The following is a 20,632-nucleotide window of genomic DNA, read 5'->3' as shown; positions in this document are numbered from 1 at the left end:
TGGAAGTGTGACTCAAGTGTGGTAGGGGCCTCTTTCTTTCTGGTTCAAGGGCACATGCTAGTGACTTAGGGAGCTGGCAGGGGAACTTATTTCATCACTCCCGTCCATGGTAGGCCAGTGGTTGGCGAATATGTCTGCTGTTGCTGCCTCTCAGGGATCACGGTCCCTGTAGCAACCGCCTGTGAGCCAGTGGTGGTGATGATTTCCCAGGGCTGCCTTGGGAGGAACTCACAAGGTGATTAGGTGGTTGTTCAGACCCACACTGTGCCTACCCCGAAGCCCACCAGCCCCCAGCTCTGCAGGTCTGTCCATCTCGCTGCCTGTCTCCTCTGTCCTTGCCAGGCCTCTCATCCTGCCTGTACATGTTCCCTGTGCAGCCTCTTCGTGAAATCTGCTGCCTTCCCCCCTGCCTTGGAGCAAAATCTTACCCATTTCCCCTTGGCCTCTTCTTAAGTTTGCATCAGCCATTAGCTGATTCTGAGTGAGGCCCTCTTCTGCCCATCCCCTCTGGTTCCAGAATGTAGGGTAAGGACGGTAATTGACTACAGGCTTCATAGAGAGAGGGTAGGCTGTAGGAATTTATCCCATGAAACTTGCCCTGCCAGAGAGAGTTACAGAGAGAGTTACAAGAGAGTTACAAGAGAGTTACAGAGAGAGTTTTCTTTCTGGGTCATCTAAGAAGCACCTGGGTCACCTTGCCATGGTGAGCATTATTATTATTATTTTTTTTTTTTCAGACACAGCACAGTCTAATTTCACTTGAAGGAAGCATATTTCCCCTACTAATTTGGCTTTGGCCTTGATACTTTTGGATTAGCTGACCCTGCCACTATTGTGTGAGGAAGCTTGCAGCTCTTTCCCACCCAGCTTAAGCCTATTTTGCCCTCAGAGCTGCCACTCTACTCTGGCTACAAGTGGCTCTGTGACCCAGGAAGGACAGAGTCAGCTCTGATTAGATTGTAAATTTTAAGCATCCTTCCCCTCCATAATGAAAGTATGTTTTTTATATGTATGTATGTATGTATGTATGTATGTATGTATTTAAAGTTTATTTATTTTGAGAGAGAACACAAGCAGGGGATTAACAGAGAGGAAGAGAGAGAGAGAGAGAGAGAGAGAGAGAAAGAGAGAGAAAGAATACCAGGCAGGCTCCCCACTGTCGGCTCAGAGCCCAGTGTGGGGCTCGATCCCACAAACCATGAGATCATGACCTGAGCCAAAATCAAGAGTCAGACGTTTAACTGACTGAGCCACCCAGGCAACCCTGTATTTTTGTTTTTTACAAAATTTGTGTTGGGTTCTTCTAACATACCTCCCCCGAGTGAACTCTTTGCAGGCTCCTCAAGATGATGGGGAAATTGTTAAGTTCTCCTCGTGTGAGAATGAGCTAAGAGAAGTTGGCACTTACTATAGTAGCTCTGGGCCTCTTACGCCAGCTTCTGGCCACACGGGGCACTCCTCCCAGTTCACATTTGTTTCATCAAAAATAAAATAAATGCAGTGAGAATCCTTATATTATGGATCTGGGGAGGCTCTTACTCTTTGACACTTCTCTGAGATATTAGGAAATATTTGCACCTTCTTGAGTTCAGGTAAAGAGTGTTTTCCTGTATTCTAAATAATTGGCACTGAGGAGATCCTCAATGCATGTTTATAGAATGAAGGAACAATTATCTTAAGTTAAGGAAGGTAACATAGTCTGGTGGAGAAAATACTGTACTAAAAATTGGAAGATTTGAACTCTAGTCCAGTAAACCTACTAACAAGCTGTGTGGCATTGGACAAACCACTTAACCTCTCTGGGCTCTGTTCCTCATGTGTATCGTCAGAGAGTTGGATCTCGAAGAGTGTGTCCATCTGTGTCAGTAAAGCTGCATTGCCAGAACGGCACAGAAAAAGAGGCAGCAACTTCAAGTACAATTAAGACTGCTTGAAAAGCATTTTGTTATCCTGAGGTTTTGAGGGCACTAGGGTCAGCCTGACATGAAAGACACCAAAGAACTCACTGTGTTCAGATGTATGCTGAGCAGTGCGTTGTTCACACAGGCCTTAGCTGAATCCACAGTGTGTCATTAAGAGGTTTGTCAGGGCTGAGTCTGTGCTTCCTGGTGTGGGGGACGTGGGACTCCATCCGTCTTCTGAGCACTTGGAGAGGGAATAGCAGTGAGGACAACAGAACCCCACTTGCAGGCGGAGTTTTCTCTTTATACAAATATTTCTGTGGGTCTCAAGAAATTCATTTTCATCAGACTTGCCACTCCCTGCCAATGTCCCAGATTTGCCATAACCTACGTGTGCCGTGAGATGCTTTCTTTGGTCTGGTTTGGTTTACAGGAATTCTGGGCTTCCTTTTGGTTGAAGCTGCAAGTTTTAAAATCTACAGCCCAGGTAGCAAGAGGTTCACTGTAGCGCTCTGCTGTCTGTTCAACACTCATGCTGAGAAATCAAGAGGTCCCAGTCACCTCTCAGGAAAATTTGTGGTGTTTCAGGGGCCTACAGTGAATTGCAGACCTTGGTAGATAGTGGAGCCAGTCTGTGAATAGCAGAATGGCTTGTACTGTGGGTTCAGTAGGAAAAGGAGAACATAATTCTCTGAGCACAATATGTGTTGCTCCCTCGTCCTAGTTCATCAGGAGATCTCAGCCACACGCATCAAGAGACAGACCTCGGGATTTGAGGAGTAGAGCAGGAGAGATGGCTGTTTTGTGCGTCTGACGCCCAGCTCCTTCCATGTGGCCAGGCTTTTTGCTCCCCTGCCCTACCTTTCTCCTTCTCTTGCCAACGCAGGGGAAAACACTGAGTAGCCCTCCATAGCTTCTGTTCCCTAGTTGGTCCTGGAAAAGGGGGACATCCTCAGAATGCACGGCTGCATGGTTGTAGATCTGCAGCTGTTCCTTTCTATGCCCGAGGGTCAGAAGCGGGGATACAGAGCGAGAAAGAGTACTGCCATGGAGCAAATTCAGTTCATGCCACAACCACTCAGCTGCGTTCCAGTTCCGCCCTGTCTGTTCTTGCCTGGGGGAGATCGTCCACCCTGGTGGCTCAGTGCCATTGCGAGGTCCGCAACCCCCAACCTTAATCTGCAGTCCAAGTCTTTGCTTTCACCTGAAGACCCGTATCTTTAACTGCCTCCCTGGCATCTCAAATTCTATACAGGATAGATGAAGAGAGGCATTTAGAATAGGGTTTTCAATTCAATAAATGTTTCACTACTGATTCGCTACTATAAACAAAGCGTTGGGAAGCCATTTAGAAAATACAAACTTGGCAAAAACGTGGTGATGTCCTCAAGGAGCTTGCCTTTATTTGCAAAATGAGGCACTCTTCATTAAAATGCAGGATGAATATGCCGTTGTAGAGATATGAGCACAGTGCCGTGGGACTTCAGAGGAGAGAGCTAGATGATTCTGTCTTTCTTGTTTACAACATCTAAAAATTTATTTAAGAAAACAAAACAAAAGGAGAGCTTCAGAGCTGTGAATATTTAGTCTTTCTCAATATATAAAACTATATTTTGGTAATCCCTGACTTTTTTTTTTTCAGAACTTTTTCTCCCAAATTTTTTTTCATGGCTTTCTTGATTTTGGCCCCAAATGTATGAAAAAGGTTTCTTGTATGATCTCTTTACCAAAGACTTACTTAATTCTAGAAAGACACTATGGGGTTTATTCATTTTGTTTCATAATCTCTGAGTTGTATCCGTCTATGATTTTGGAAAAGTCATATCACTTCTTTGGTTCTGTTTCTTTATAAAATGGGGATAATAATAGGGTTGATATGAATATTAAATGAAGTAGTGCTTAGCACAGTCTTTGGGTGGTACAAATGCTCCATAAGTGGTCGCTTAAAATTAATATAAGTATAATTATTATTTTCATAAAATTTTCACTCATAATTATTGTATTCATTTTCATTATTATCAGTTCAGAGGTGAAGCCAACATAGAGCATTAAAAATAAAATGTTGGTTAAATTGGCTTTTTTAGAATATTAAGACGGGGGAAAAAACTGTACTACTATAGTTCTGATAATAGTGACTTTTTGTAATTTCTTATATAAACCTTAAAAGTGAGGTTGTTGTCATTCTTTTACAAATACAGAAACTTGTTTAACTATACCAGACCTTGCAGATGAACAAGCTTATAGTTACTTACTGGTTTTTAACTGATTCCCTCCCCCCCCCCCCCCCCGTCAACCTACTTTTCTCATAGGAAGGGGGAAACTGGTCATTTGAATCAGGATCCTCTATTACTCACCTGGCATAAACTACCACTTGACCCAGGCAAGTGATCAGGTGATGGTATATAAGATGGATTTGTTTTTTATTTTATTATTATTGTTTTATTATTATTATTATTATTTAAATATGAAATTTATTGTCAAATTGGTTTCCATACAACACCCAGTGCTCATCCCAACAGGTGCCCTCCTTAATACCCCTCACCCACCCTCCCCTCCCTCCCACCCCCCATCAACCCTCAGTTTGTTCTCAGTTTTTCAGAGTCTCTTATGTTTTGGCCCCCTCCCTCTCTAGCCTTTTTTTTTCTTTCCCCTCCCCCATGGTCTTCTGGTAAGTTTCTCAGGATCCACATAAGAGTGAAAACATATGGTATCCGTCTTTCTCTGTATGACTTATTTCACTTAGCATAACACTCTCCAGTTCCATCCACGTTGCTACAAAAGGCCATATTTCATTCTTTCTCACTGCCACGTAGTAGTCCATTGTGTATATAAACCACAATTTCTTTATCCATTCATCAGTTGATGGACATTTAGGCTTATAAGATCGATTTAAAGACAGGCTTTGTCTACTGGCTTCCAAAGTTGAGGGAGGCACAGGCATATATCCTGGACAGTCAGCCTCTGTGGTGCCTGGATTGCAGTCAATTTTATTGATTTTTTCCAACACAACAGCTTCAAAAGGTTCTTCTGCCCCAAAGTAGCTGATCTTTTCAAATCTTTGCTATTTCTTCTAGGTAAGACTTTCAGATAAGAGGGTGAATGCAATTAACAACTGAAAACTTCAGTTGATGAGAAGATATGCTGTAACATGTTTAAGGATTTCACAAAAACAGACACATAGAGTTGAGCAACTCCTTGGAGAGATTGCCTTCTCATTTTATAGCCCAGGACACTGGCCCAGAAGACCTACCCAAGGTCACACCATCAGTTAATTGCAGATATGGGAAGCCAGGAATCCCAATTTTGATTTATTTCTTAGCAATTGTGTTTTTCAAAGTGTGGATATGTACTACCATATGCAAAATTATTTTCCTTGGCATGAAGGATAATTTTGGGCATGCACAAATAAACTGCAATATCATAGAAGCAGAAGACCATTCTCTTCTAACTCCCTTTCAGTCTTTCTAGTTATGTCAAGGATTGTATACTTTTGCTGTTTTGTCTTTAATCTTTCTCTATTAATCTCCTCTGATAACAAGGGAGCAGACCTCAGGCTTAAGTTCCTCTTAGAATTTAATTAAAGTGTTTTGTTTTAATAGTATTGATTGGTACACTTACCTTCCATCTATGGCAGACAATACTGATTTTCCATTTGAAATAGCAAATTTTTCATTTAAAAGAATATAAGCAGATTAGAATGCATCTACTTTATAAAAATATTAAGTAATTAATAGTGAGGGGTGTAAATTATGAGCAGTACATGGTGGGTTTCACATTGGCAAAAATAATGATTAACTTGGAAAATAAATGGTTAAAGCTTGGAGAATATTTAACTCTGCCTTTTAGAATGCTCTCAGCCCTTTGAAGATATATTTGGCTGAAATACTAGTTGCCTTCTTATTCCTGTCATGACTTTTTTTTGAAGTTTGTTTATTTTGAGAGAGAGTATGTGCACGCACATGCACATGCATGTGCACAAGTTGGGGAGGGGCAGATAGAGACGGAGAGAGAATCTCAAGCAGGCTCTGTGCAGTCAGCACAGAGCCTGATGTGGAGCTTGAACTCACAAATGGTGAGATCATGACCTGAGCTGAAACCAAGAGTCAGATGCTTAACCATCTGAGCCACCCCGGTGCCCCACATGCCGTACCTTCTTAAGGTAGCAGCCAGAAAAGCAATTATTAAATCTAAAAGGAGAACATAAAAACTACCCACACACCAGAGATGATCTCAGATATGTCCACAATTGTATTACTGGTAGCTTTCCTACAAGCAGAAAAGCTGGATTGGTAGCCAATTTAGTTTCAATATGTAGATAATTTTAAACTCTATGCTGTTGCATTTATTGAGAACAGAAACTGGTTTTATTTTTCAAGGACTGATGATTTAAGATTCTATTTTAGACCTCATTCTTGTCTTATTTTCCCCTTCTAAGAAGTTCTTTAATTTCTCATGATCTTGCTGTTCAACAAGAGGGTGTGAATGAAATAAAAAGGTGGCAAAATGCAATTTATTTTGCACTATTATCACGTTTTAAAGATTAGAATGTATGGAATGAGTGGAACAGGAATGTTAAAGTTATTCATCAAATGGAGTATAGGTAACTTTCCTTTACCTATAATTTACATATATCAAGTGAATACACAAAAAGAAAGATGTCTTAGGTTATACTATTGGATGATTTTCCTTGTATCCTTAACAGCTAATTTTCCAGTGTTGCTTAATTTGTTTACCTATCCCTTGAAGCATCAGTTCCTACTGTAACCATAACTTAGTCCCCCAAATATCCTAGAGTTCTGAAGACCAGTTACTGCTAGTCTGTCATGAGCTTGCCTTTCATAAATATGACACAGAACTTATTCATGTCTCTTTCCTGCTGTGGGCCCCCTTCCATTGACCATCATGGCCTCTTTTTTTTTTTTTTTTTTCTTTTTGGAATGTGCTTGCAGTGGAAAATTTATTCCCATTTAGAAGAATATGAAAAAAAAAGGATGGGGAGGTGGAGTCAGCTTCTGGTGACTTATGGGCAGTTAGAGTCAAATGTTTGAAAAATGGACTTCTGAATCAGCAGAGATTCTACAGAGTGACTGGTGGAACTGCATACAGAGAGGTAGAGTGCTGAGATGCCAGGAAATCATGCTACTTCTATTACGTACGGCTAATAAAAAGACTGCACTGCTAAATTCAGGGATAGGAAGGTTAATGACGATACATTCTTTTTTAGTATCAAAGATTAACATGATAACTTGCATATTAAAGTTAATTCAGACACACTGCTAATGGAGGAGGCATACAAAATTAATTTCTACAGCACCTCTTAAATTAGGAGCACTCACTCTTCTCTGGCTCATGCTCTTTGTCCTGGCAAGAACTGCATGCATACTTAGAGGGGGTACACTTCAGTGCGTAGCGGGGCACCTTAGGCCCCTAAGGGATTTGCAGAGCTCTGGGTGTGTTCCCTTCAATCCTTAATCACTGCCAGTCCTCCTCTGGGTGTTTCCCTGTGGGTTGTTACTTGGCAAGGATTTTTGTTTTAATAGTTAATGAGACAATGGAATTGAGCTGAGATGAGAAGAGGGTGGAAGGTGGGAGAAAGAATGGCAGAGAGGAGGGAATAGCTGCTGTCTCTTCATGCAGGAGACTCTCGAAGTAGAGTGTAGCACAGCATCTTTGGGTAACTGCTGTCTTGAGCCCTGTCAGGGAGCAAGGCTCAACTGAAATAGGAACCCAGGCTGAGATCTGGCACAATATCTCAGGCAATTTGCTTGACTTCCTCAAGCCCCACAGTGTACATCTGTGAAGGGAAACTAAAATTACCTACCTGATAACTAACTATATATATTTAAATGTTAGTATAATTTACATATAGTGAAATACACAGATCATAGATGTACAGCTCAGTGAATTTTTTACATATGCATCTACCCATGCAATCACCATCCATACAAGATACAGCATAATTTTACTACCTAGAAAGTTACATATGGAAATTTAAAAAATAAACAATATTTTTAAAATAATTAAATAAACAAAGGCTTATAATTTTATAGTGCTTACCATGGTCCAGGTGTGCCACTCTAAGTGCTTTATACATATTATTTTATTCTTATGACTTTGTGAAGAGAGGTGCTCTCATTTTCCCCACTTTACAGAGAAGGAAACAAGGATAGAGAGAGATTCCTGCTCTTAATATCCTCTACCGTTCACTCTGTAGCACTCATTGTGTGGCCTGGCACTTAGTGCATCAGAAGAATGAGAATGGAGCCCCCTTCATGGCTGACATTTCTTTCCATCCCTCCTCCTCATAGTCCAATTTATCACTGTGCCTTTTCTTGGGCTAGTAGGCTGTGCATGATGCTCTAGCAGGAGAGTCCTTGAGGGAAAGGGACAGACTTTAGCTATGTTCCATCCCAGCTTTAACAATCAGGTACATTGGATGTGCTCCAGAAATAGTGATTAACTGTTGTTGCCAGAAAACCCTGCCCTCCAGCTCCTACTTGCTCCCGCTTAGTAAAGAGATGGTGTTGACAAATGTATTGGTTAGATCAATACATTTGGGCTGCTTGAGCAAATGGGCAGTTTGGGCTGCTTAACCATCTTTGGGCTTTGTCTAAACCTGTCCTTGTGATGATACAAAATTTTCTAATGAAAATACCTCATGTTTCCAAGCTCTTTTGAGCTCCCTTGTCCCAATATGTGTCCCCAGCTGTCCTGCTTCAGACCCCAGGTGTTGTTCTTTTCCATTTCCACCTTCACTTTCTCCTGCTCTTCTTCCTCGTCTTCTGTATCTTTCCCCTCCTTTTCCTTCTCTTTCCTTTCCTTTCATCATGGTTGTCATGACCATCACCAAATAAGCTTTAGTAATTTGCTGTCTTTTAAATACACTATAATTGCCCGTTATAAATTCTTTGTGGGAGGCAGCAGTGTTCTATGTATCTTCCATATAGCTGAAGTAATGCTTACCCATTTGTAGAAGATAATTTTCTGACATATTTATCCAGCTGTCCCCTTGACATCTCCATCTGAATGTCTTACAGGCACTCCAACTCAACATTTCCAAAACTGTATTCATTCTGTTCACGAAAAGCTTTTCTTCTTCCATTATTTTGCCAGTCATTTTGAACTAGCCCTCAAATCTTCCTGTGCCTCATTTTTCACTTTTTAACAAATGTTTATGTATTTTTGAGAGAGAAAGAGTGAGGGGGGAAGGGACAGAGAGAAGGGGGCAAAGGATCTGAAATGGGCTCTGTGCTGCTAGCAGAGAGCCCAATGCAGGGCTTGAACTCACACACCATAAGATCATGACCTGAACCAGAGTTGGACACTTAACCAACTGGGCCCCTCAGGCACCCCTCATTTTTCACTTTCAATCAATCACTAAGGCCTTTGAATCTTTCTTATATATACCTTGAATTTGGTCACTTCTCTCTATCTTTACCACTTACATCCTGGTTCTATATGCCTCTATGCCATTTATGATGCTTAATATTTGCTAGGCACTCAATAAATACTTGTTCACATGAAAAATAAATGAAGCTGCCATGTGAGGACCAGTGTGCAATCCTGAGCCCTCCTCCATTTGTTGTTTTGATGTTTTGCATGGGCACTCGACACAATCCAAGGAATTGAAACCATTAGCTTTTCTCAGGTTCTTTTCAGAGTTAAAATTCCACAGTTTGATGTCAAAAGCAACTAAACACTACTAAACTTTAATGAAGAACATTAACATTAACTCAGTATGAAAAATTTCTGTAAGAATTTAGTTCCAGACAAAACTGTGTTTCTCTTACAGAATTAGTTCTCTTCTACCTTGATGGCCAACAAACTCTAGAACTTGGTTGATTTTCTTTATTGCCCTGATAATCAGACAAGCGAGGAGCCCCATTTTATGGGCACTTGGAACCCCTGTGTTTGTTAACTTTTACATTGATATGTCCTCTTCTTTTGTTTTTTTCTTCTTTTTGGAGTAAGGTATCATGGGAAGGAGTACATATAACTAATAATAAATATATCAACATGTCGTGCCCCAAATAAAATACTAGTGTCAGTTTCATAGAAGTACAGTTTGAGGTTCATCAGCAGGGACTGAACGTAATTGGAAACAGTGCGTTTCATTGTATGTGATTTCTATACTGTTCCTATCAATTGACAGGTTCTTTTCTTTATTATACTTGGACTGCCCCAAGGGTAAGGACCATATATTGTCCTCCCTTAGTACAGAAAGCTTATTACATGTTGGTGACTGATATTTATTCTGTTTACTTTCTCCTGTCTCATGCTTAGCTCAGTTTCCTCTTCGCTGGCCTCAGAGTCCAAACAGGATCTCTTTGATCCTCTCATTAAAATATCCGGCCTAAGTAGGTGATTAATTTCTTAAGTTACTCTTTTGTTTTGGGCCTTCCAGAGGAGGGCTCACATTGGCTCTGTTGCAGGAATGGAGAAAGGAAGCAGGCAGAACCCCTGCCCCCTTAGGGCTGTCTCTGTTCTCCACCTTCTTAGCTGAGTGCTTTTAGGAAAGAAGAACAGGCCAGAGGAGAAATTCTCCCCATTCCCACTTTTATTTAGGGGGAGAAAAGGCAGTGATTTTCCCCTCTTCTTTGAAGTTTGTTTGCAATTAGTCGACTTGTTTCAAATATATTACATTTCTCTGTTTTCCCTTTGTAATGAGCAACACTGGAATTTTAACGTGTAGGGCTGTAAATGAGAGGGACCCCACCCTCCTCTCCCCTGGAGCTGTTATGGGGAAGGTAAGAGGAACAGAGATGATTGGAGACAATTACACAACCATTCCATTTTGCTAATGCTTGAATCCAGGAGAATTTTCTCATTTAATTCTCTGAAATGAAGGGCCCCTCTGTTAGCCTTAAAATGTAAACAAGAGGCTTTTAATGTGCGCTTTTCCCAGAAATGGAATGCTGGCTGCTCAATATTGATCCAAAGCATCGCTGTTGGTTTTTGTTCTTCTTGGTATTTGTAAGTTTTATGATGGCAGCGATATAGGATCGCTCACGGGCGGCTTGAGGATTGCGGGTAAGTGGCATTATTATTCTAAGGTGCAAGCAGAAATGTAAAAGGATGTTCAGAAAAAGCATGCCCAAGCTCTCCTTTAGTCTATCCACATACAAAAGGGAACATAAAAATCTGAGGCATATATTCCAATCATTTCAATTTATATCCACCTCTTGGAAAGCAGTTCTCCGAGTTTGGTGTTTCAGACAGAAGCACACTTTGTTTGAATGATGCAGGTAATAGCTTCGAATCCATTTTGTTCCGGCATGCCTGGTCCAGGCGTTTTGTCAAGTGTAGATGTCAGCTACAGCTGAAGGAAACTAAAGTTCCAACGTGCTTTGCTTTGGAATTCAAAACTTCTTAGGCATAACATTAGATCCCCATACCTCATTATACTTAATAACTACAACTGAATGTGTATGATGTTTTATTTGGAGCCTCTTATGAATTAGGCATTTTAATCCCCATTTTTAGAGGAAGGGAGGTAAAATGACCTGTCTGAAGTCACACCACCTACCAGTAGTAAGCTGGGACTCAGACCTAGGGCTCTGGACCCTAAATCCAGAGTTCTCTCCACTTCCCCACCCTTGCCCCTATGATAGGGTAAAGCCAAGAATGGGAGGGTCTTACTAGAAGAGCCGCTCAAGGGGAGGAGGGAAAGGGGAAGAAACACACATACAGTTCTGCTCCTTAAACACCCCTCCTCCAGCCACCAGCTACTGCCACTTGGTTTCTTCAAGGACAGCACAGAGTAATAAATACTGCACTAATCCAACACTAAATAGCATTCTGATTGTGAGCGTTGGCCTCAATGTAGGCAGACAGGCTCCCTCTCTGAAATCGGCAAACACTTGTTCATTCATCTAACACTTATTAGGATCCTACCGTGTGACAAGCATTGTTCCAGGAACTGTAGGAGACAGGACTTGATTGAGATTAGACATCTCGCTCCAGGCTCTCAATGTCTTCTAGGAAAAGGTAGTGAATAGTTTGAAGGTCATGACTGCTGTTTGCTAACCATCTGCAGTGAGATGGGTAAGCTCAACCAATTGTTGCTCAATAATGGTTGGCTGAATTAACAAAATGAAAGTGAATGACTGGACTGAAGGTTAAATCACCGAGTTGATGAATGCTCATTATTGTTTAGGATTCTAGGATCAGAATTTGTTTGTTTTGTTCACCTGGGACCATAACCCTTATTAAAACAAAACAAAACAAAACAAAACAAAACAACCAACCATTAAACAAACCAGGCAGCCAGGGTTTTGGATTTTCTATTTCAGGCCAGCTTGAGGGAGCTAACAAATTCAAAGGGTGGCTGCCTCATGCTGGCAGGATCTAGGAATTGGGAATAATTGTCCGTACTCATGCACATGTGAAGTTGGAGTGGCACTGGCATTGGGGTCAGACAGGCCTGTGTTGGAATCTTGCCTCGGTTATGGTCACCCTAGCTAAGTGACCCTGGGTAAGCTTCTTGGAGCTCCTATTGTCTCATCTGTATAATGGGGATAACACAATATACCAGAAGAGGTTTTGAGAAGGACCAAATGAATTCTCAATGTGGTGTCTGGAGTTCACAGGAGGCGGAGTTCAACATAGGTTGCATATCTCATATTTGATATTCCCTTCTCCCATTCTCTTTCATTCTCAACAGATTTCTAGACAAATGGTTTCTACCCTTTCTTAAAACATAGCTGTTATAATGACTCGCATTGCTGAGAAAACTCTGAGTGTATGATCACAGATTAGCTCAGAAAGAGTTCCTGGTCAAGAACAGATTGAAATTCATGGAGCCAGGGAATTGCGTGAGTCTCCAGAGGGCCAAGGGCTGGGGGTGAAGGGATTAAGGGATCTGTGTGGCATGGTACAGAAGAGAGGCAGTGGGTCAGGGATGATAAGCCCTGGAGGGGTGTGGGTGGTACTGATTGTTATAATATGTGTCCTAAGTGCTTATAAATTAATTTGAATTCCAGATGTCACCGAATTGGAATCAAATGGGCGCGAGGGATGTAAGACATAGCTCTTTGCAGTCAAAAAGCTAACTTGACTCTTTTCTCCTCCTGCATGAATTTGAAATGGAGCCTATTACTTTGATGGGAATCTTCCTTTACAAACGGCTCCGATTATCCAGTATAGAGGCCACTTGTTTCCACCGTAGGCTTTTTCATTTGCTTCTCCTTCCATTAGCCAGGGTTAGGAGGTGGGTGAGACAGTCTTCTAACAGGCTGAGCTACACTCATCTGGAATGGCATTGCAAATGTAATTGTTCTAAGCATTAGGGACAAATCAAATTTTGGGTCATGACTCAACTGGCCATATCTGCACCTTTATTTTCCTAAAAGCACTTTCTATGGAGCTGGATTATGGTTTAATGAGTGAGCTGGCTGGGAGGAAGCCGGTCAGCAGTGACAGTGAAAATGATCTTGGAAAGTGCAGAGGGGTAAGTGAAAGTGCGGGCACCTGTCAGAACACACCAATTATGCCCTAACAGCTTTCAGAAGGCGTGATGATAGGCCACTGCTGCACCACTTCACACCATCTGAGAAATGTTGATGGGAATCTTTCATTACTTGCTAGTTGAGGCGATGAAATGGTCTCCATGATTGGGTCCTAACTTGATAAACCCTAAAATGAATCTATTATTCTCTCATGCAGTTGTTCAAAATGCATTCAAAATACACATCGATATAGCATGTCTAATCCATCAGGAAGACATGTCGACTCTGCCCCAAGTCTCTCTGCTTTTGTGTGACCCTCCTGCCACAAACTGGTCGAGCTTTCATCTTTTCTCCCCATCACTGTTACTGTAAGGAGGCAGGATAGCTTGGCAGATGTGAACATGGGCTCTGGAAGCACATTTCCTAGGTTTAAATCCCAGCTGTGTGATATTAGGCAAGTTACTGAACCTCTCTGAACTTGTTTCCTCATCTACAAAATAGGTATAATGATATACTTTTCACGGAGAGAATTGCTTGTAGATAGTGAGGGCTCAGTGAACATTAGACCTCTTCTTCCCCCCCCTCAAAAAGCCTCCTCAGTGTTCTGTCTTCCTCTCTAGGCCCACCCCCAAGCTTCATTAAAAATACAAAACAAAACAAAACAAAATGAAACAAAACATGTTTATCTCCACCCAAGAGTCAAACTCTTTACCATGGGCCATCAGGCCTGACGAGACCTGGCCCTAGCCAGAATCTCCAAGTTTGTCCTCTTGTATTGTGCTCCACATATTCTATAATCTGGCCACACTTTGTCCATGTGAGTCCTTCAATGTGTTAAGCAGATTTCTACCCCAGGGCCTTCACATGCCCTTTCCTCTGCTTGGAATGCTCTTTCCTGAGATCTTTGCAGGTTTTTCCTTTCTCACCCTCAGGTGTCAGCTCAGGAATCTCCATCACAGAGAGGCCTGACTGCCTCACGTGGAACAGTCCTCTCCACACACCCAGACTTTCTTTCTCCTGTTACCTAGTTAATTGTCTTACTATCAGATATTTGTATTTGTCATTGCAACATCCACTCCAGGGCACTGTGTCTCCTATAATCCATGAATATTTATTTTTGCATAAAATAGCTCTGGAAGGACTTTCTCTCCCAACAGCCAGGACCGGCCTCCTTGTGCTGCCCTTAGGCTGTAGGGGCCTATTTGCCAGTGCACTGAGGGCATTCATAATGCCTGTGGCTGTCTGTCCCCAGGGTTGAAATACCCTAGCCGCTTTGCCCCTATGTCCCCCTATGGCCCTCTCTGTGTCCAGAGCTCCCTTTCTGTGACACTTAACTGCTTTTGCAGCCTGACTGGCCTCCTTTCCTTCATGGTCCCACTTTTCCACTCCCCTTTCAGCGTTTTCTGGAACTCCTCCTAATAAGTAAGTCCCCTTCACCCAAACCTCATCTCTTGAGTTTGCTCCTGGAGAATCCAACCTAAGACAATTATTATCCTCTTGAATTGTTTTTGATACTCCATTAGAATATAATATCCACTAGAACCATGCCTGTTAGCAGTATTTATTTATTATATCTCTCTTTCCCCACTCTCTCTCTCTCTTCCTCTCCCCCCTTCCCCCCCCCCCCCCGCCCATATATACTCAAAGACATAAATAGATTACATATAGACTATCAGAGCTTACAAAGTATGTTTATAATCAGTGTGACATTTTGGGGCACAAACATACTCTTAAAAATTCCAGCAGTTGGGGCGCCTGGGTGGCTCAGTTGGTTGAGCGTCCGACTTCAGCTCAGGTCACGATCTCACGGTTCGTGAGTTCGAGCCCCGCGTCAGGCTCTGGGCTGATGGCTCAGAGCCTGGAGCCTGCTTCCGATTCTGTGTCTCCCTCTCTCTCTGCCCCTCCCCCATTCATGCTCTGTCTCTCTCTGTCTCAAAAATAAATAAACATTAAAAAAAAATTAAAAAAAAAATTCCAGCAGTTATATATCAATCTACCCTTCCTCCTATCACTGTTTCTGAATGGCAAATGTCAACTTATTACAGGGCATTTTCTTATAGGTTTGGTGCAATGTCGCGTTTTATGTTAAATATAAGAGATATGTGGTAGAAGCAATAGCTTGGAATGAACTTCCAGTGAGTATCTACAATAAAGTTCTGGAAGTACATTTATTCTTTAGCATTCACCCCTCTAAGATACCTAAAGGTGCTGGATTCTGAAATCTCTAAATAGGCTGTTTGTTTAGCTGGGAGACATATTTTGGCCCTCAGGGTTCATAAAGTAAAGATGTACATCATGGCAGATGCAGGCTGGAGGGGGAGTGAGTGATGATTCTGGATATTGTAATTAGGTGTGCTTTCAGGGAGGTAAGGAAAGTGAATCATGAGTTGCTGCTGAAGAATGCGTTGGGGGAAAATGCTAGTAGAGTTGTAAAAGGCTTGTAACCTGATCGGGAGTATGAAGTTTGTGGGTAGCTATTGATTTCCCGGTGGGTGGAATTACTTTTCTTTGTGACACACTGGCTGGAGGAGGAAGGTTATGAGAACAAATTGCTATCTGTCAGACTGGAGCTGTGTGTGGAGGTCCCCCTTTATGTCCAACTGACCTAACCACGTGGCCTCTGACATCTGTGAACACTCACTCCTTGGACAAACAGAAGCACCAAGCCAAGTGCGTACCACTCAGCCTCACCCAGGGAGAATTTTGGCTTTCAATTAGGCATCTACTCTGTTTGCCAAAAGGGCTGTGGGGAGGACAGGGCAAGGCGTGACAACCGCACGGTCCTCACCCTTCCCCAAGAGGGTTGAGCTGAGCTGAATTCACCTTTCGATCAATAGGAACTTGGCTAAAGCAGAATGAGTTTCACCTTAAAGCCTGTAAAATATTGAACAGGGTTGAAGAGTCGATTAACCTGTGTTGGTGACAAAGTAAGGGGCTGGCTGTGTGTGGAGTGGAACTCTGAGTGAAGGCTGCCATAGGCAGGCTTGGACATGGGGCAACCACGCTGAGGATGTGACTGAGTCCCTGAAAAGACACCTTGCTTGTGTTTAACCCTCTCCCTCTGGTCAGAGCAGGACTCCTGAGTGTTCCCACATCTCCCCATTCCATTGGCAGAATGGGGATGCATCTGGGCTCAAAGATCAGCCAACAAATCCCTAGTGGGGAGGTATGGTGCCAGTCCTGTCTTCATAAATTTCGTGAAGGTTCTTCCTCAGCCCACGCCCACTTTGGGGCTTCTCTTTATGGACATTGTCTTACATGCAAAGGCCTCTGCTGATCCTCTCTCGGTTCTGGGATGAGGTGCATGCAGATTGGTGTGGGGCTGGTGCTGAACTGGCACCTCTCAGAAAACCTTGTGGTGTACCCTAGCAACTGGAGACTTGAATTAGAATGTAAGATAATCACACCATTTGTTTTCATCTTCTCACTGGAAGGAGGATCTCACTGCTCATCCCATTACACAGACAATGACCAGATAGTATGGCAAACAGTTAAGACAGAAGTCTGAGTGCTACAGGATCCCAGAAGAGGGTCAGCCAAGTCATATTTGAGTGTCAGGAATGTTGTCCTAGGGATTTGGCATCTAAGTTAAGACCTAGAAGGCAAGAAAAAAGTCAGGTAAAGATGGGTGGGATAAAAGCATTCTGGGCAAAGAAAATAATGTGCAAAAACTAAAAGGCAGGAGAGGGAGAGACCACATCAGGAACAATGTGCAAGGTGGACAGTGGGCAGATAAGGAAGGGTTAGGTAACAAAGGGCCTTCAGCTATGCCAAAGAGTTCACAAAACTCACCCTGAGGATAATTGGAAACCAATGAAGAACTTTAAGCAGGGAGACCTATGGTCAGGCTTGAGTTTGGGGGAAGTTCCTGCTACTGAGATTGGAAATAGGAAGATGGGTTTGGGATTGGAATAGAGGGTAGAGAAGGCTGGCTTGCGGGTGGATAGATATGATTTCATGATGGATTGATGTTGGGTTCATAGAGAGGAAGCAAGTTTGTTTGGTTGACTGTGTGACTACGGTGTCTCTACTCTGAGACAGAGCAGAGAAGGAGTGTACCTGTAAGGAAGATGGGGAGTTCACATGTGGTTCTTAGTCCTGCTTCCCTCTAGAGCTGGGGCTGGGGCTGTGGTCACAGATGTAGTTTTGGCCTGATGCATCTCAAGGTAGTTTTCCAAAGTGGGCTAAGAATCTCCATTTCATTCTTTCCACGGCACTAATATTGCAGAGTAGGAGGCGAGGAAAAGGACCTTCTTATTTAAAGTATCCCTGAGTCATGAAATTATTGCAAAAGAATATCACACTTCAAGAGAGTTATAGATTCAGGTAGTAGCACCTTCCATAGGACAAAACTTTCTCCAAGAAGGAAGAAACCAGAGCCCAGAAACACTGCTTTGTCCTCTCTGTCATCACTTCAATAAAAGAAAGCACCTTCCTGTGAAAATACAGAGTTGAATAGCTCTGCAGGTTCCTAAGTGCTGGTCCAATTACAATTTGGACTTGTTGCCAGATGGGAGATCTCCCAGTCTTTATTAGGTATCAGGTACCCAGGGTGGGTATGCAAGTCTCTGATACTCATTGGCTCTGCCTGTAAAGATTGATTTCAGACTCTGCAACATTTGTCTTTTAAAAATACTTGGATTTGTTTGCTTGACAATTTAGAAATGCTGCTTCCTGAAGCTTTACAGACTAATATAATTTCACAGCTCCAATTACAAACGAGAAAAATTATTTCATCTCAAAACAGAGGAGCCAGACGTTTCTGAGAAATCATGGTTAATGAGAAGACAAAGTACTTTCTGAAAAACAGACCATGTTATTAATGGCCTCCTCAGCTAAAATTTTGCTGACTCTCAGCACTGGGAGGCTTTGTCTCATGGGGATGCTGTTTTTGATAATCTGTAAAGTAGGTGACTTTCAGATTGATAAACCACTGCTTCTGCTGGGGACTGGTCTGCAGCTCCCACAACATCAGCAGTGGTTTGTAAACATTGCAAACATGTCCAGTGTCTTTCCCCCTACCAAATATATCTTTCTGCCTGCCGCTTCCTCTGAATGTGTATTTTGTGGGAATCATAGACTTCTGGATGGGGACTTAACAACCATTTAGTTCACCCCTTCATCTGATTCTTTGAATACCTTCTCATCACCCCCATCCATAGACAGCTACCTACTACTTAAATACTTGTAGGGATGGGGCGGTCACTATCAGAACTTCCAATGAGAGTTTACTATTTTAGTTCAATTTGAAGTAGAATTTAAAGTCTGGTGACTTCCCAAGGAGATATTCATTAATATCTAAAATCTCCCAACTGGCATTTTCCCTTGGATTCATATCTTTGTAATGGGGTCTGAGTTATCAACTAGAACACCAACAGAATGAACATTTAAGGTAAAACCTGACCTTCATTACTTCACAGCTCTGTTGTGTGAATACTCCTAACAGGTTGCCACTCCCAGGAGGTGAAGGCACTGGGTTTTGTCTTGTTTACTTATATCTGCCTCTTATTTATGTTGGCTCTGTAGCTGCATATATGCACATACAGTTCTTTTACACACATATGTATGGAATAAAAGAACTGGGTTCCTCTGGGGAGTGGGTGTTGGGGGAGGGACTGGAATTGTGAATGATGTTCTAAGAAAACTTGAACCTAATCTTTAACACTTAAATTTTTTACAAGGAAAATATATTCATGAATTGTTTATTTAGTGAAAAATTATCAGAAAGAAAGAAAGAAAGAAAGAAAGAAAGAAAGAAAGAAAGAAAGAAAACTAAAGAAGGAGGATGCTCAAATGCTTCTGAATGTCCTTCATTCCAGAATGCCGGGACATTCTGCTTCCTGTCATCACCAAAGAACTGAAGGAGCTGCTGGAGCAGAGGGATGAGATGCAACACCAGGTCCAGGAGAAGAAGTACTGTGTCGAATTACTCAACAGCATTTTGGAGGTCCTCAGCTGTCAGGATGCGGTGAGTCCTCATGATGATGTAGACGTCCTGGACTCAGACTAACGCTGAGCTGATTAAGCTCTGAAATATTGATGCTGATGAATAGCAGTTGAAGTCTAAAGATAAAAGTCAATGGCTTGCTCAGCGGGCCTACTTTTCCAGTGACTAACCCCCATGGCTGTGAAAGATGGCTTGGGGACTGGAGTTAAACATGTAGCATTATGTCACCATATTTCTTGTTGGACGAGCTTTCTTGGGATGTGGGTATGGATGTATTGCAGACTTTTTGGGTGACTTGTCCATTTACTAAAACTGTTGTCTGCAGAGGCAGGAGGGGAGTTTTCTAGGCCTGCACAGTCAAGAAAACCCTCATCAGTTTTCTTAGCTGATTTACATTGGTTTTGTTTCCTTAGTTATCTCCTGCAATGGTGAAATGGTTAAGGCTCTTTCTGGATGAACAGAGTGCTCAGGGTGAGGAGTAGGATGGTGATTGGGGGGTGGCTACGGCAGTGAAGCCAAGGTGTATTTGGTAGACATCCTTCAGAGATTAGTCAGGGATGGCACCAAAAGGAAAGTTTCAGGGGAATAAGTAGAGGGCCTCCAAAGGGCAGAGTCTGCAGAAGAGGGATTGGTGGTAACAGTAAAGATGGGGAGACAAACTAGAAATGTTAAGATTTGGAAGAAAGGGAAGGCTCTTGATTTAACTCATGTTCATTTGGCAGCCTCACCTTGTCTTTATGTAATGTCCAAGAGGTCTATTTTCCTAGATGGGCTGGTTTCAGAAGACTGGGTAGACTTAAACAACTGAGTATTTTCTAAGTATTGGGGTGAGCATTCCCTCCCACCCCTTCTCCTCCCTAGAAAATTCTGAGAGAAGTCATTTCTAGATGAACTGTATCTATGATTGACTATAATTAGAAAACACAGCAAAACATTATTCCTCTACTGCTTATATCCCATAGTCAACCATTATTATCAACTTCTCTATGTCTGTTGTCCTTTCCATGTTTGCCATCCTAATTAAGCTTCTTATCTCATTACCAGATAAATACAGTAGCTTGATTCATTTGTTCATTTGTAAATATATATGATACACCAGCTGTGTGCCAGTCATTGAGGACATACAAGCCTGGTCTCTTTCCTTAAGAAAATCTATGAATATATATAAGAATATGTAAATAAACAATTGCAAAGTAATATAATAACTAAATCTGGATTTACACAGCACTGGAGTTATAAAAACTTTGAGTGTGTTTGTGTATGTGTGTGTGTGTGTGTGTGTGTGTGTGTGTGTGTGTGTGTGTATGAGTCTATGTGTAAGCATTTTTGTCAAGGAA

The 20,632-nt window shown here is 42.1% G+C and overlaps 1 protein-coding gene across 2 annotated transcripts in view; it reads left to right on the top strand.

Moving 5' to 3' along the window:
• DOCK2 (dedicator of cytokinesis 2) overlaps positions 1-20,632 on the top strand; it is a 422,335-nt gene that overhangs the window by 141,909 nt on the left and 259,794 nt on the right. For both annotated transcript variants that reach the window (XM_047853312.1, XM_047853320.1), the window contains exon 26: positions 19,168-19,316. In XM_047853312.1, coding sequence (XP_047709268.1) covers positions 19,168-19,316 — 149 coding nt within the window. The remainder of the gene's footprint in view (positions 1-19,167; positions 19,317-20,632) is intronic.

This window comes from Prionailurus viverrinus, chromosome A1, assembly GCF_022837055.1.
Source record: "Prionailurus viverrinus isolate Anna chromosome A1, UM_Priviv_1.0, whole genome shotgun sequence".
NCBI lineage: Eukaryota > Metazoa > Chordata > Mammalia > Carnivora > Felidae > Prionailurus > Prionailurus viverrinus.
The sequence above is the reverse complement of the archived record's forward strand: the minus strand, read 5'-3'. Positions and strand labels throughout refer to the sequence as shown.